The 17177-nt window shown below is 35.3% G+C and overlaps 1 protein-coding gene across 1 annotated transcript in view; it reads right to left on the bottom strand.

Annotated features, from left to right (window-relative positions):
- LOC145263634 (isopentenyl-diphosphate Delta-isomerase 1-like) overlaps positions 1-17177 on the bottom strand; it is a 74486-nt gene that overhangs the window by 11342 nt on the left and 45967 nt on the right. Inside the window, exons 2-3 of the mRNA XM_080120486.1 lie at positions 14568-14743; positions 5076-5168 (exon numbers count right to left, since the gene is read on the bottom strand). Coding sequence (XP_079976612.1) covers positions 5076-5168; positions 14568-14743 — 269 coding nt within the window. The remainder of the gene's footprint in view (positions 1-5075; positions 5169-14567; positions 14744-17177) is intronic.

Here is a 17177-nt window from a genome sequence, read left to right as displayed (position 1 = left end):
GTTCATATTCTGTTAAGTGTGAATATGTGTGTCACATGTCATTTGAACATACCTTCTGCCATTTTGTTGGTCCATCTGGAAATTCTCGTCTGGGAGGGAGACTTGATACCTGTTTTTGGGGACGAAGATTTATTTCACACCAAGACAAGAAATTGGTTCTATAGTTTTTTTTATTCACCTTCCAGTTTGTTCACAGAAGTGGAAAGTGAATTTGGCCTTTGTTGTAGGTCTTATTTCTACCACGTCAGCGTTTGTTCCCCACCCCCAGCGAAGGGGAGGAGACAACGGCGAAGCCGTCCGCTCTCTTTTAAGTCCCAAGCAAGTCTCCTCGATTCAGCTAACCTGGTCACATGACTCACACGCAATCCAATCAGCTGATCTTGACTTCCGGTCAACGTGTCTACACTATAACTCACACTCTCCCTCTCTCTCTCTCTCTCCATTCTCTAACAGTATTCTTGCCATATCTCAGCTGGTACATCCACCACTAGTGTTATGTTGCTGTATGACTGTGTGTGTATATGGTCCCAGAAGGAATATGTTGTATTGTCGGAGGTTGTGTATGACATGGACGGGTGTATATATTACGTAGGTGTGTCTTATTTGTGTAATGTCTAGTGACGTATAAAAATTATGACAACAGATACATTTTAACATCATAGCTGTATAGCGAGCGTATATATGCTTGTCTTATATATAAATATATATAAATACTCGATTATATATATATATATAAATACCCGTTCACATACACTTTTTCATGATAAAGCTAGAACCCAGAACTAGATGGAATTGAGCAACTGCATCGACAATGGACAACGCCATACCAAGGTGGGTTTTGATGCACTGCATCTCATCAGTGACGTGCTCCGACATAGGTGCGAACTCGGGTTGTCGCACGCATGAAGTAGTAACTATCTTAGTTGTATGAGACGCGTTACTTGATAAAAATATAAATTAAAATTAAAAGATTCTTTAAAAAAATACTTTGCAAAGATGCGACAGAGATAAAGCGTTCCCGCTTGTTTTTGTTTTTTTTTCCTCATAAAGGAAATGTTTCTTTTCCTTAATGTTCCATTGTTAAAGTGTTTTTTATTTAATAAGTCTGAAGAAAGGCTGTTCTTGTGAAAATTTTCAAACAACATATTGTCTGAATTTGTCCAAATGGTCTTGAAACAATTGTAACTAACAATGAAATACACTTTTTGTTGCTATCAATCCATTTCTTGAAGTCTTGGTTTTTGTTAAAACAATATATGAATGCTCAATTATGAAATATGATAATTTTGTAGCTTACAGTTTAAGTAATCTCTTCTTTTTTGGCTTAAATTTATTGGTATATGAACAATTACTGAATTATATAAACTCAGTATAATTTGGAATACTACCAATTTGTCTATATATATATATATATATATATATATATATATATATATATATATATGCTGTTTGCCGATGATGCAGCTATAGCATCGCATCAGGAAGATGGTTTTCAAAGACTGATGGACAGGTTTGCTAATGCTTGCAGCCTGTTCGGTCTCACCATCAGCCAGAAGAAAACCCAAGTCATAGGACAAGCAACCGCCTCCCCACCCAGCATCACAATCCAAGGCACACCACTAGAGGTCGTACGCCAGTTTCAATATCTAGGCTCCACTGCTTCAGACACCCTCTCATTAGACGTAGAGCTAAACAAAAGGATTGGAAAGGCATCTACAACCCTCTCTAAACTAACTGAAAGAGTCTGGGAAAACAGGCACCTTACCACCTCCACCAAGATGACCGTCTACAGAGCGTGCATCCTTAGTGTTCTACTGTATGGGAGTGAATCCTGGACTACATACTCAACACAAGAGAGGAAACTCCAGGTCTTCCATATGAGGTGTATACGTAGGATACTTGGTATCACATGGCAGGACAGAGTGAGTAATACTGATGTTCTGCAGAGAGCGGGCATCCCATCCATTTACTCCCTACTGCATGAGCGACGTCTTCGCTGGCTGGGCCATGTGCGCAGGATAGATGATGGGCGCATCCCTAAAGACCTTCTCTATGGCGAGCTTGCCTCAGGCTCAAGAAAGAGGGGGCGACCCCATCTTCGCTACAGGGATGTCTGCAAGCGTGACATGAAGGCTCTCTCGGTGGACAGGAATACATGGGAAGCCTCTGCAGCTGACAGAACTGCCTGGAGGAAAATGATACGCCAGGGGATTATCATCAGCGAGAGGACCCTCCATGTTGAAAAGGCTGCAAAGAGAGCTAGGAGAAGAGCGAGTGTACAGGCGGAACAGCCGGACGAAGCAGCAAATTGCATAACAACCTTCGTATGTCAAGGCTGTGGCAGACTATGCAAATCAAGAATTGGTCTCTACAGTCACACAAAAGGACGCATACAGGCAACATCTTAATACGGCACTGATCCATAGTCGTTTCGACTGACGGATGCCACACACACATATATATGAACAAATGATTAATAAAACATGTTAAAAAACCATCTTGAAAAAGAGTTAAAAACATATTTAATTTTAAAAAAGAAGCACAAGATAAGTGGATAGTCCTTAATCCACGGAGTTTCGAAGAAATACTCTCCTTCTCATCAGAGGGCAGGAATTAGCAAAATGCGAGATCGGATTTTGCATGTAAAAGTATTTAATGAAACTACAAGTAAGTCACAGATCTTACTTGGTTAAAGAAAAAAGGGTGAGGTAAGGGGAACAGGCGGCAAAAGAAAAATGATAAAAAGATTTCACATGAATGGACAGTCCAGTGAAGGATAAAAATCCAAAAATGGTAAAATCCAAAACGATCAAATTTAAAATTTCAATCCAATGGGTAAATTCCAAATGGTTAAAAATAATCCAAAAGGCAGAGTTCCTTGGAAAAAAGCGCAAATGGAATGAATTCCAAATCATTAAAAGAAAAGCACTGGAGAGAATATTTAAAAACACGTCTGTCAAGGCTGGATGAATTAAAAAAATTAAGGTTTAAAAAAAAAAAAAAAAAAAAAACCCGAAAATGGTTAAGGTTTAAATTTGAAAAGCAATGTCAAACTGACCCAGACAAGAAGCGCGAAAATTAGCGTTAATAATTAGGTCAGCTTAGATATGCACGTGAAAGTCCCAGAATTAAATTAAGAAAACTGATCAGAACAAATAAATGGCTAAGTTTCTGAAATGGGGCGTCTGTTATATATATATAAAAAAAACTTTTTAAAATAGAAAATTATATATATACACACACATACACACATATATATATACATATACATACATACAAATGCACACATACATGTATATACATACACACACGCATATAAATATATATACATATATGTATACATAAACAATAACACACACACATATATATACATATATATACAAACACACACGCATGCATAAATATTTTTTATTATATATATATATATATATATATATGCGTTTACTTGTATCATCAAACATTCATGTATTTCTGTATCTATTGAATCTATTGAATGTGCATAATATATTTACGTGCATCTGTATTTATTTATTTAGTTATGCTTATTGCATTTATCTACAGTTCACTGCAGGTATAATTGTTCATGTATGCAAGCGTCTAGACCATAAGGTCTTGCTATTTCATGATTGTCTAGTTGTGCATGTATAACGCATGTATAAGTCAAGATCAATACAAAGCGACTAAATACAGTTCTGTGGGGGTTTTACTTCTACGACAGTAAGGAAAACGTACCTCATCCATCTTCAGGTCTTGTAAAGCTGCAAATGGAGATTCATCCTAAGAAAATGACCAAGAACCTCCGGTTTTATCCTCAGCAACTTCTATTACCAGAATTCTTCCCCATTTGGAAAGTTGCATGCTTGTCCTAAGTTCTACATTCTATCGGCATTGTTCCGAAAGCTTCCTCAAAGTTCAGAGCAGTTACAACCGGTCATCAGCTCATCTGTCCTCATTCGACTCTCTCTTTCTTTCTCTTCTACTTTCAACCAACTGACTAAAGTCTACGTGTAAATCAAAAAATTTATCTTATTTTTTAAGTTACATCATCAATATACATCATCACTGCATGTCTGTCACGTATTCATTTATCAACTAAAATTAATAACCTGCTCAGTTTATGTTAAAATTCCAGGGTTCACATTCTTCTAGCTAGCCAAACATTTTTCTGTTTACATTTTTCCCTTATTTCATTTTTTACATTCATCATTTAGTCTTCGATAACAACAAGCCGAGCATGCGGGGTCCCCATCATCGAGTGAAATATTTACTTTCACCATTATTAATTTTACAAATCAAAGGCGTGGTTATTGAGAAAAGTGCAAACAACCAAACAAATAGAGGAATGGAAGTGAATTACTAGGTCTAATCCCACCTTTGTCAGGAGATCAATTAATAATAATTTATTATGTCACCCGGCATTGCCCTGGAAGTACCCAATATAGGCATGGATTCACAGAGTAGCCACACACGTCCAAGTAGCAATATGCCTTGCTTGGAGGGTGAATAAGAGTAAAAAAAGATTTAAAAAAAAATAATAACATTCAGCTTTCATCCTGGGACCCCCAAAATCAACAAAAATTAGACCATTCTTGTAATGGTCCAGTCTCTGCTAATTTTGTAGTGAAGTTCTGTGCAGTTCTAGGAGGTCCACTCTCCCAGAGAAAGGGTTTCGCTTATTGCTAATCACCTGAAATGCCCTTACTGGGGAATGCCAGCAGGGCTGCCCAGGCACTTTTTGCGGGTCAAAATGCTCCCTCTTCGGGGGTCGCTGACTTCTCAATTCCATTTTTCGACCTTGTAGTCACAGTTCTTGCTGTGGGAGAGAACTATATATACCTTCGTGGTAGAATAAATCTAACCAGCATCACCTTTTCCTATTAACATCTGTCCACTCATCACCATCAAATTTAATATCTTGTCCCAGACAATACCAGGTAATGTCTCATGCCTGGTCTCAATGGGATCTGTTCAATCATGTTGCAAGTAATCAAGTCACTTTATACGTACACAAACGAGGTTAACACCAAAAACTGGGAAGAGGGGGGAGGCAAAAAAAAAAAAGCAACTCAACTCACTAGGATACGTAATTTTCTCGTTAGATCGTTGCTGCAATAACATTTCGCCATTTTTATTAAACAGGAACAAACTAAAAGCTCGATGCAGCAAACCTATAGAAAAAAAAGAAACAAAACAAAATATAATTGTTAACAAAAATAAAATAAATGAGGTGAACCATGAAATTATGTTGAGTTTTTTTTTTACAACTGAACTGATGTATTTCTGGCCCTGGAAAATTTAGGTCATGTGATATTTTTGTACATGGTGTAAACTCAAAAAAAAAAAAAAAAAAAAAAAAAAGTCACTGCATTTGAAATCACTAGGCGCATTTATAAACAAGGCCGGGTGCCTGGCGTTGCCTGGGTGTTTAAACAGGAAAAAACTAAAAGCTCGATGCAGCAACCCTACAGAAAAAAACAAAATGATGAAAAATTGTTAACAAAGAGAATAAAATAAAGTGAACCATGAAATTATGTCAAATGGAGATTCATCCTAAGAAAATGACCAGGAATCTCTGGTTTTATCTTCGGCAACTTTTATTCCCAGAATTCTTCCCCATTTGGAAAGTTGCATGCCTGTCCTAAGTTCTACATTCTATCGGCATTGCTCCGAAAGCTTCCTCAAGGTTCACAGCAGTTACAACCGGTCATCAGCTCATCTGTCCTCATTCGACTCTCTCTCTCTCTCTCTCTTTCTCTTCTACTTTCAACCAACTGACGCTACGTGTAAATCAAAAAAATTAGCTTATTTTTTAAATTACATCAATTGAACTAATGTATTCCTGGACCTGAAAAATTTAGGTCATGTGATATTTTTGTACTCGGTGTAAACAAAAAAAAAAAAGTCACTGTGTCTGAAATTACTAGGCGCATTTATTAATAAAATAGGTTGGATGCCCGACGTTGCCTGAGTGTTTAGAGGCGTGTGTTGAGCAAAAAAAAAAAAATGGCAGTAGGCGGACAGGCTCGAACCTGTACCGTGAAGGAGGAAAAGAATGTGAAAAAAAAAAAACCCCAAAAAAACGTGACTGTTGCATCCATTGTCAAACCGGAAGTGACGTAGGTTCAAATTAAGGCTAGACAATCGAAAAGAGGGGATGACTTTCGAAAATATCGGTGAAAAAAAGCGACCCCTCCCTGTAGAAAAGTGCCCAGTTGAGGGTGAAGGAATAAATTTTTTTAGCCACTATTTCAATATTTGCCATCCGAAGGATCGATCTTCAAAATGATACCAATCTCATGTATATCCGTCGCCTTTAGCGAAAGTTTTACATACATGCATTTTGAACAGGTGAGATTTATAAAACGAACAGGAAACAATTAAGTTCAAATTATAAACGACAAACAAAAATAAATGAATCTTTCAAAAATCTTTAATCAAATGTGAATTGATTTTGTTTGTATATGAAAATAATTTCGACAAAGTTACTTCAAGATTTAAAAACAAAATTTTTTTTACTAAAGACTCATCACTTATCAAGGCCCGAAGGTCACTTGAGGATAAAGGTTAATGAGTGTTCAGTGGTCAATGGGACATTATCATAGTAATCGTTAGTAGGAAAAATTTGGTAAATTGGATTACTTAAGGGAACAGCTCATCAAGAACTTGTTTACGTTGGACTTGAAGATGACCATATTGTAGGCATGCAGTTCTAAGAAAAATTTCATTTGGCTCATTTTGCGTAAAAGTATCACTAACTTGACTTGTTGATAAGTTTTTTTAAGCAGGCAAGATTTGTAAAAAAAAAAAAAAAAAAAAAAATCAGGGTGGATTTGACAAGCGTTGTTGCTTACTGCTGGTCCTGAATGAAATTCTAACTTTTTCATCCATTAAAGTTATAAATAAATATAGTCATCTTGTGTGAGGTCACCAATCTAATCAAAAACCTTGATTCCAGTAAAGCAGGGGTCACCAAACTTTTTCCACAGTGGGCCGGATAACTGAAAGAATGACGAGCGCGGGCCGCATAATCATTCTGTTCAATACTTGCAAGCCAGAACGAAAGCTCTGGGAAAAAAGACGAAAAACTAAGTTTAGCATTCCATGTTAATCAAAAAACAAAGACAACCAACATTTTATTTACTAAAAAGTTTTCAAAGAAGGCGATGTAAGCAAAAAGATACATCAAACCTAGTGTGCACATATCCGAATCTCACAACCCAAACAGCAAAAAAGTTTAGTGAGATTTGTGAAACTGACGTTTGGCTTTCAAGATATCAATGTTTGGTTTGGAATTGCTGCATCCAATCAAGAGAATTGCTTTCAAATGATCATCAGTCAATCTCGTTCGATGTGTTGACTTCACATACTTCATTTTTGAAAATGTTTGCTCACAGACATAAGTTGTTCCAAACACTGATGCCATACCAGCGGCAAATGTCTTCAATTTCGGAAACTCAGGATCAGGTAAGCAGCGGTAAAATTCAACAAGTTTTCCTTTTCTGTGCTTCTCTTTCAACAAGTCATTTGCTTGCAAATCAATGAGCTCCAACTGTAGTTCAACTGGCACATCATTAAGGTTACAATCAAACGGATTCTGGAACAGAAGAATGTCACTCTCAGTTCTGTCGAGATCTGAAAATCTCGACAAAAAATGCTTCTTCAAGTCACGAATAATCTTTTTTGGAAAATCGAGGTTGACATCTTCAGCGATTGAAGCGCAAAACTCTCTGAAACAGTGAAAATGAGAGAAGTTTTCTCCTTCCAGTTGTGCTTCAAACAATGACAGCTTTCTCCGAAATCCTTTAATGATTCTGTAGAGATCACAGACGAGGTTATCCTTTCCCTGAAGTTTCAAGTTCAGTTCATTCATGTGGGACCAAAAAAGACAACTTTGACAGCCAGATAGGATCTGACAGCTGTGGATCGGCTCTATCTTTTTCAGTGAGAAAAACATCTATTTCGTTTCGGAGCTTGTAAAAATGAAACAGGACTTTACTGAGCCATCTCACTGCTGTGTAATAAGGCAAGTCACAGAAATCAGAATCAATTTCTTCAAGAAAAGCCTGGAACTGACGGTGATTGAGTGCATTTCCCCGAATGAAGTTCACAGCAGAAACGACTGGTTTCAGTACACAAGAAATATCTAAGTCTTTCCCACAGAGTGCTTGCTGATGTATGATGCAGTGTATGAACAGAGCGCCTGGAATTTGAAGATCTTCCAACTGAGTCCTGATCTGCCCCACCAGACCCTTCCTCCCTCCAGCCATGTTTTTACCTCCATCAACTGTAACACCTCGAAGCTGATTCCGCTGAAGGTTATAGTCTTGCAAAGTTTTCTGCACTTCCATGAAAATGTCTTTTCCAGTTGTTGTTCCATGCGTGCTGCAAACGGATGCCAACTCTTCTGTTATCTGAAAGTCCGAATTGACACCACGAATGAACTCGAGAAGTTGTGATGTACTCGAGAGATCAGTGGACTCATCCAGCGCCAGAGAATACCACAAGAAGTTCCTAGCTTTCTCACGTATCTGTAGCTCTATGTTCTCTCCAAGTTCTTCTGTTCTCCGCACAACTGAACTTGTCGAAAGGCTGATACTTCCAAACAAATCGGCTTTCTCAGGACACAAGTCATTTGCTGCTTCCATCAGACACGCTTTGATGAAGTTGCCATCAGTAAACGGTTTTCCTCGGTCTGCCATCTTATGCACTATTTTGTAACTTGTACGAGTGACAGATTCATTTTCAGCAAACTTTCTCGTGAAGAGGTTTCTTTGAGTTTCTAAACCACGTTTCATGGACTCATATTTCTCAGAGCGTAACTTTCCAGAAAACTTTGAATATGTTGACAGATGTTTTGTTTCATAGTGACGCCGAATATTGTACTCTTTCAAAACGGTAACACTTTTGCTACATATCACGCAACTAGCTTTCTGGTCCTTTGTTTCAACAAAGAAGTACTTTACTCCCAATTCTTCATTGAAAACGCGACACTCGGTGTCCACTTTTCTTTTGTTAGAAACCATAATGAAGGGTGAAGAAAACAGGATCTGAAAATGAAAAAGAAATTGAATTAATTTTGGCGCTTGAGTAGCTTGGTTCTTTGTCTACTAAGTGTCAGAGTACAGAGCGATCAAACACAGTACAAGGCCTGCCGACCAGTTTTACACCCCTTACGGCGGGGGGGGGGGGAAGGATTTTAAAAATGAGTCAATTTTGACTGCTTTTATATTGTCTTCAAACAAGTTGAAACATCTTAATTTTGTATAAATATAGACATATAGGTGAAAGTAATCCAATAAATCACCAAATAACAGTCAAATTATCAATTCAATCCCTCATTTTTTTTTAAAAATTGAATATAAGTATTATGAATATAATTTTTTGATCCTTAAAATGACTTTTGAATAACAGTAAATAGATAAAAATTAAGTAATTCTAATAATAAATTAAAACAAATCTTTGCCAGGGTTGATAAAAAATTTTAATATGCTGAAAACAAAATCAGAGTCAGGAGCAAAACGTTTCCCTTTTCAAAAATTTTCTGAACTTATATAATCACATTAAAATTTGCTAATTGATTAAAAGAAACATTAATATATCTGCCAAAAATCATTGAATACCAGTCCCATGGAATAGAATGCAGAACATGACATATTGAAATTGACCTGTGCACCTTGAAGAGATCTATAACAACATTATTTTATCTGAAAAATCATAGAATTTATTTTTTTAAGCATCTTATCAATGAAATTAATAATCATGCCTGAACATTTTTTTTAAATTAAAAAAATATGGGGAAATAATAATTTTTACTGTGATCATTAAATTTTAAAACTTCAAGAAAATTTTTGTATTATTATCTCAGATTCAAAAAAGGATGCACAATCATAATATAGTCTATTTTGCTTTAGTCGATTTTCAGTAACAGAGAAGGTACAAAATTTACTTTAAGTAAATTTATATTTTGTGTTTTTAATAAACACTTATCAAAAATATGCTTAAAAAAAAAAAAAACACCATTAAATTCCTTAATATTAATAGCTCCAAATAAATTATTTATAAGTTTTGGCGAAAAGTACCCTAACCATAAATTTTTTGAGACAACGAAAAACAGCTATATAGAATTAATTAACTCAATTACAATCCGACAAAGATTTAATTTTTATTTTATTATTAGAATTACAATTAGCGATGACGCAAGATCCTTTCGTCAGGCGAGACCCAACAGAAAAACTCTGAGCGAGAATTAAAAAAAATATAAGTATAAGATATTTGTACTATTATTAATTCTATAATATATCTATTTATTCAAAAAATTTTAATTTGATTATCATTTGGTGATTTACTGGGTTATTTTCACCTAGAAACTTTAATCATACACAATTAAGATGTTTCACCTTGTTTGAAGACAATATAAAAATAGTCAAAATTGACTCATTTTTAAAATCCTTACCTCCCTGCCGTAAGGGGGGTAAAACTGGTCGGCAGGCCTTGTACTGTGTTTGATCGCTCTGTACTCTGACACTTAGTAGACAAAGAGCCAAACTACTCAAGCGAGAAAATTAATAAATATCAATCGTTTTACATTTACCATTTCGAGATGGTAGTGGTTCAGTGGAAAAAGGTCGAAAGTTGTTGTGAATAGTATTTCTAAATTTTTTCCACTTAGTTCTTTCATAAGTAAAATAAAAAGCTTTTCAGTTTGATGTTGGCATGTCTTTTCTAAGAAATTTAGTTAAGAATGATATTTCTATTATTTTGAAAAAATTTTCAAATATTTTTTTGATTGAACTTTGCACACCTTTGAGATAAATGAATAAGTCGAAAAATTGCAAGAATCTTTTTTTTTAAACATCATTGGCAAATCTATTTTTTTAAGATAAACAACCTTCTCAAAAAGGTCTTAAAGCGATGGAAACCATGGTGACGTCAGAGCGTAGGCGGAGCTAGCACGAGCCGAGGAAGCGACGTCAGTTCAACGTCGACGGGCCTGGTGAACTGACGTCATGGGCCGGATTCAGCCCGTGGGCCGTAGTTTGGTGACCCCTGCAATAAAGCCACTGGCCCTGACGGCATTCCAATTATAGTGTTGGAAAAAGCTTCAACCAAAACTTGCCCCCATACTTACAAAACTGTTTAAGCGTTGCCTTAAGGAGAAGTGCTTCCCAACACCCTGGAAAACCTCATCAGTATGCCCTGTAGTTAAGAATTCAGGTGATGAGTCATCTCCCTCTCAGTACAGACCAATAAGTCTCCTGTGTGTCCTGAGTAAGCTGCTGGAATCCATATTAAATAGAGAAGTAGTCAACCACCTCAGCCGAAATAACCTCCTTAGTGACATGCAATATGGTTTCCATTCTGCCAGATCTACAGCAGATGTGCTAATGGTTATATCTCATAGGATTAGTGAATCTCATGACAAAGGCTTCCTTTCTAAGGTAATTGCTCTTGACATATCAAAGGTCTTCGATAAGGTATGGCATAAAGGCCTACTTCATAAGATTTCCATCTATGGTGTAACTGGAAATGTTTTCTAAATTATTAAATCATTTCTCCCTGATAGGCTCATAAGAGTAGTAGTTGATGGGCAGAAATCAGAGGTGTACAGTATTAATGCTGGAGTCCCTCAGGAGTCCAGCCTGGGCCCAACTCTCTTCCTGATCTACATCAATGATCTCCCAAAACACATACTTAAATCATTCGTTGACATCTATGCTGATGACACGATCAAAGGCCGTAAATGACAAAGCTCTCTCTGATTCTCTCTCCTCTGATCTTGAGCGCATGGTACAGTGGGGGAAGAGGTGGCTAGTTACTTTTAATGCATCTAAAAACCAAGCTCCTATCTTTACATCATCAACGCCCTGATCCTCATCTGGCATCAATCGAAATGTATGGCTCTCGTCTTGGGGAGGCTCCATGTTTTGATAAGCTTCTGCGATTGACCTTTACTCCTGACCTGAAATGGAACATGTACATCAAGTCTGTTTCCAAGTTTACTGATAAAATGGTAGGATCCTTCTACCGCTCCAGAAGATATCTCACTACTGATGCAATTCTCTATTTATATAAAAGCCAAGTACGGCCAAGGATGGAGTACTGCTGCCACATCTGGGCAGGAACTGCTAAAAACAGCCTATCCTGCTTTGACAGAGTACAAAATAGACTTCGTGGCTTAGTGGGGGATACCCTTTTCTCTTCCCTGCAGCCTCTCTCCCACAGAAGAAACATTGCGAGCCTGTCTTTGTTTTATCGTTATTTCCATGGCAAGTGCTCGTCTGAGCTCCAATCTCTGGTCCCCCCTCACGAATCTTTCACAAAAAAAAAAACCTATCTAGCTGAAACTACTGTCAATAATTTTCCCCATTCTTTATCTGTGCCTAAATAAAAACGTAGATTCCATGAACAAAGCTTCTTTCTTAGAAGTGCACGCCTATGGAACTCTCTTCCGTTTGCCTGTTTCCCACCTGACTACAACTATGATGCCTTCAAGTCCAACATAAACAAATTCCTGATGAACTGCCCCCTTAAGTAATCCACTTTATCAAATTTCCAATACTAACTATTACTACGATATTATCCCACTGATTACAGTGGACATGTGGCCATAACTCAAAAACGTAAAATATGACATGTGGCCATAACTCAAAAATGTAAAATATGACATGTGGCCATAACTCAAAAACGTAAAATATGACGTGGCCATAACTCAAAAACGTAAAATATGACACAAAAATTTGACCTGATTGAGCAAAATGTGATTTTTGAAATTAGCACATCATATGTGATAATGGAGTGTTGGAGTATTCGAGCTATTGTCTTAATCGCGAGCATTATTTTCACATTTCAGTAAATGTAATCTCAGATTTTCTTATGGCTGTTGAAACAAGAGCATGCTACCAATGTGGATTAAATGAAAGCTTCTGTTAGGAATCCGAATGGAGTTTCGGATTCCTGAGTTCTACAGAAAAATTACTAAGTTCAACATGATACAATACACTGGAGATCGAAGGTTACATCGGCCGAAACGTTGTGCGAATAACTTCTAAGGTTAAAACAGTATTCCAAATAATCAAAATTATACGTCGACATTATTTTCATTTTAAGCTGTGCAAAGAAAAGAAAATTTGAAATTGATTTGTTACAGACAGAAGAGAATATTATATATAAAAAAGAAAATGCTAGTTTTTATGTGTGCGTGTAAGATCGCCGAAAATGAAAATTTCAAATCTGATAGAATAAGTATTGTATATTTCGGCGTATAAGACGACCGTTAGACGACTACTAAATCACGGAACCATATTTGTTCAACCTAGGTTAGAGATTGCAACATCTTATGAAATATTGGTTTTTAAAATATGATTTTTTATAATTTTAAGGGTCGTCTTACAAGTCAAAATATACAGTAATATGTACAAAATATACAGTAATATGTACAAACTATACACGGTTTCACAAATTAATTTTTATACTATTTCAATAAATAGATTTTAATACTGCAAACAAACTTTTATATACTTTTATTCCCGCATGATTTCTATATATACTATTTATTCAAAACTAAACATTCAAGTGGTTATCTCATTTGCATATTACATTAACGAAAATCTGTTTTAATAATTAGCTCTAAATATTTAACGGAAATTAATAATAGAATTGTTTTAAGTATTCTATTTAGAATTATCATATAAAGTTGATTTAATTTATTTTTAACTTAATTTACATTTAATTAATCTATATATTAATACGATAGCGTGTGTGTTATGCTTACATCTGATTTTTTTTAACTTTACAGATTGTCTTATACGCCGAAATATATGGTACCTAAAAAATTGGGAGTTTAATAAAAAAAAAAAAAAAAAAAAAAAAAAAAAAAAAAAACGTTCTTTTGGTCAATTTGAAACAAAATTGTATGGAAGACAAGAAATGCAATAATATTTTGTTATCTATAATATAAATCTCACCTGTCTGTTTAAATGTATGTTTGTATGTTTGCCAAAAACTTTTTACAGAGGAGACAGATTTTCACAAGATCAGTATCGTTCTGAAACTCGACCCTTCGGACGACAAATATCGAAAAATTCGCTGAAAACATTTATTTCTTCACCTTCAATTGGGCACTTTTCTTCAAGGAGGGGGTCGTTTTTTTTCCCCAATATTTTCGAAAGTCATTACCTCTTTTCGATTGACTAACCTTAATTTAAACCTTCGCCACTTCAGATTTGGCAATGGATGCAACAGCAAAGACGTCGCTTTTTTTTTTTTCACATTCTTTTCGTCCTTTGCAGTACGGATTCGAGAGCCTGCCTGCCTACTACCACTTTTTTTTTTTTTCACATTCTTTTCGTCCTTTGCAGTACGGATTCGAGAGCCTGCCTGCCTACTACCACTTTTTTTTTTTTCCACATTCTTTTCGTCCTTTGCAGTACGGATTCGAGAGCCTGCCTGCCTACTACCACTTTTTTTTTTTTTTTTTGCCTCAACACACCCCTCCAAACACTCCGGCAATGCTGGGCACACAGGAGAAGAAAAATAAGATTCATGTAAGCATTTTTTTTTTTTTTTACCTGTATTTATATTCTTCATTAAGTGGCAGTCCATTTTGGTCGCCTTGCCCGTCACCTGATCCATTTCGTCAATCAAGATACATTCCTCGGACAAAAGGTTCACTTGCGATTCATTCAGACCAGCCAGAAGCTGCTTGTCAGCCAGGGAGCTCATCATATTGTGACGGGACCAAAGTCTATAAACGACAAAGAAGAAAATTATTAAACTTATCGTGTTGTGCTATTAGTCTCAATTAACTAACTAGTAGGATCTATAGAAATTCCACGAAATGAGAATTATATTTAATCAACAAATATGCTTTGATAAAACTAATATTTTTCAGGATAGCACAAAAAAATTAGTTGCTTAAACAGAAAAACCGATAACACACAGCAAGTATGAGTTATAGTGTCATTTGTATTTTAAATATGGAACTGACCCAAATAAGATCAATTAATAAATACTAACAAATACTCAGAAAATAATATTGTGCTACATAGTTGAATACAAATAATAAAATCACATTGTAAGGGACAATCTTTAATTTACTCCTTCAGTTCAGCACTCCTTGACAGACAATGTTCTTATTTTTTCCCTGTTTCTTTCAAACGTTCCCTTTTTTACATAATGTTTCACTGACCTTTTTATAGTGAAGAACTGCTGCACATAGAAATAAATACAAGTTCTTTCTCACACTATCACAGCAATGTTTGTTGCAAATGCAGCATTAATAGAAAACTAGTATAATCCATGGAAAGTCCACGAAATGAGAAATATATTTAATCAATAAATCTTTTGATAAAGTTGATATTTTCTGGATAGCGCAAAAAAAAAAAAAAAAAAAAAAAAAAAAAAATTAGTTGTTTGCACATAAAAACCAATAACAAGCAGCAAATATAAGTTTATTAACTATGAATATAGTGTCCTTTGTATTTTAAATATAAAACTGACTGACCCAAATGAGATAAATTAACAAGTACTAATGAATACTCAGAAAATAATATTGTGCTACATAATTCAATACAAATAATAAAATCATATTGTAAGAGATCATCTTTAATGTAATCCTTCAATCCAGCACGTCTTAGCAGACATTGTTTTGTTTTTTGTTTTTTTTTAATTTTTTTTATTCACCCTATTTCTTTGGAATATTCCATGTTTTTTGCATAATGTTTTGCTGGCTTCTTTCATCGATGAAGGACTACTGTACGTTGAAATTATTAAGAGTTCTTTTCTAACACACATTACAAAAATGATTGTATATTATTGTATATTATTATAATCATATTTGAAAATGAGGCTAGATCAAAGGGCGGTCACTCTCATATTATTGGCAGACAATGTTCTTTGTTTTCCCTGTTTATTTTGAATGTTCCCTTTTTATGTAACCTGTGTAGATATAGAGAGCTTGAGAACTATTTTAAATTCTATATCTGTCCTACTGACTTGTAGATTTACATTCCTATCCTTAGATGAGGCCTAAATTTTGTGGATGTTGGTTTTTTTAGACAAAGATTTGGTGGTACAACTGCACTATAACAACGAAATTCAAAAAACAAAAACTAGATTATAAAAACAAAAAACAACAATAGTATCTACTGACTTTTTTTTTTTTTTTACATAGGCATCACCACATTATCAAGGCCAAGAGGCCACTCAAGGATAAGGGTTAAAGAGTGTACAGTAGAAATTGGACAATATAGTAATCGTTAGTAACGAAAATTTGGTAAATTTGATAACTTATATAGAACGGCTCATCAAGAACTTATTTACGTTGGACTTGAACACAACTATATTGTAGTCAGCCGGAAAGCAGGAAAACGGAAGACAATTCCACAGGCATGCAGTTCTAAGAAAGAAGCTTTGTTCATGGAATCTACGTTTAGGTTTAGGCACAGATAAAGAGTGGGGGGAATTATTGATAGTGTTTACAGCTAGACGAGTGTTTCTTGTGAAAGTTTGGCGAGGGGGGACCATAGATTGAAGCTCAGTCAAACACTTTCTATGAAAATAACGATACATCAGAGACAAACTCGCAACATCTCTTCTGTGAGATAGAGGTTGCAAGGAAGAGAAAAGGACATCTCCTACGAGGCTACGAAGTCTATTTTGAACTCTATCAAGGCAGGCCAAGTCCTTTCTAGCAGCTCCTGCTTTTTGTGTCAACTTCAACCAAAAGCAATGTCATCTACATAAGATGTACGAGATTTCAAAATTATTTTTAAAAAGACACAAGTTTTCAATCTATATCATAAAAAACCCTCACCATATTTTTTTGGAACACATGACATATCAAGGGAAGTAATTCAGTTATGCTAAAACAAAGCAAGTAACTCATTTATGATTGTTGATGCACAATTTATGAAAAAAATAGGCAATAGTTACACGCTATTTACATCTCTTTGGAAATCTCAAGTGTTCTGTTTTGTTTTTTTTATACTAAATAAAATATATATATATAGTTTGAATTTTTCTGCTAGTCTAAAACTTTTGCATTTATATAAATTATTTTATAATGTCGATAAAAATATTTAAATCTTTTGTGCAAGTATAATGGTAGAATTTTGGAAAACGAAAAAAGCGATTAAATAAAAAAAAAATTGGTATCTACTGATTTTGTGTCAATTTCA

Source organism: Euprymna scolopes, chromosome 39 (genome assembly GCF_053919585.1).
Source record: "Euprymna scolopes isolate OS-2025 chromosome 39, ASM5391958v1, whole genome shotgun sequence".
NCBI classification, from domain to species: Eukaryota; Metazoa; Mollusca; class Cephalopoda; order Sepiida; family Sepiolidae; genus Euprymna; species Euprymna scolopes.
Note: the sequence above shows the minus strand (reverse complement) of the source record. Positions and strands in the feature narration are given on the sequence as shown.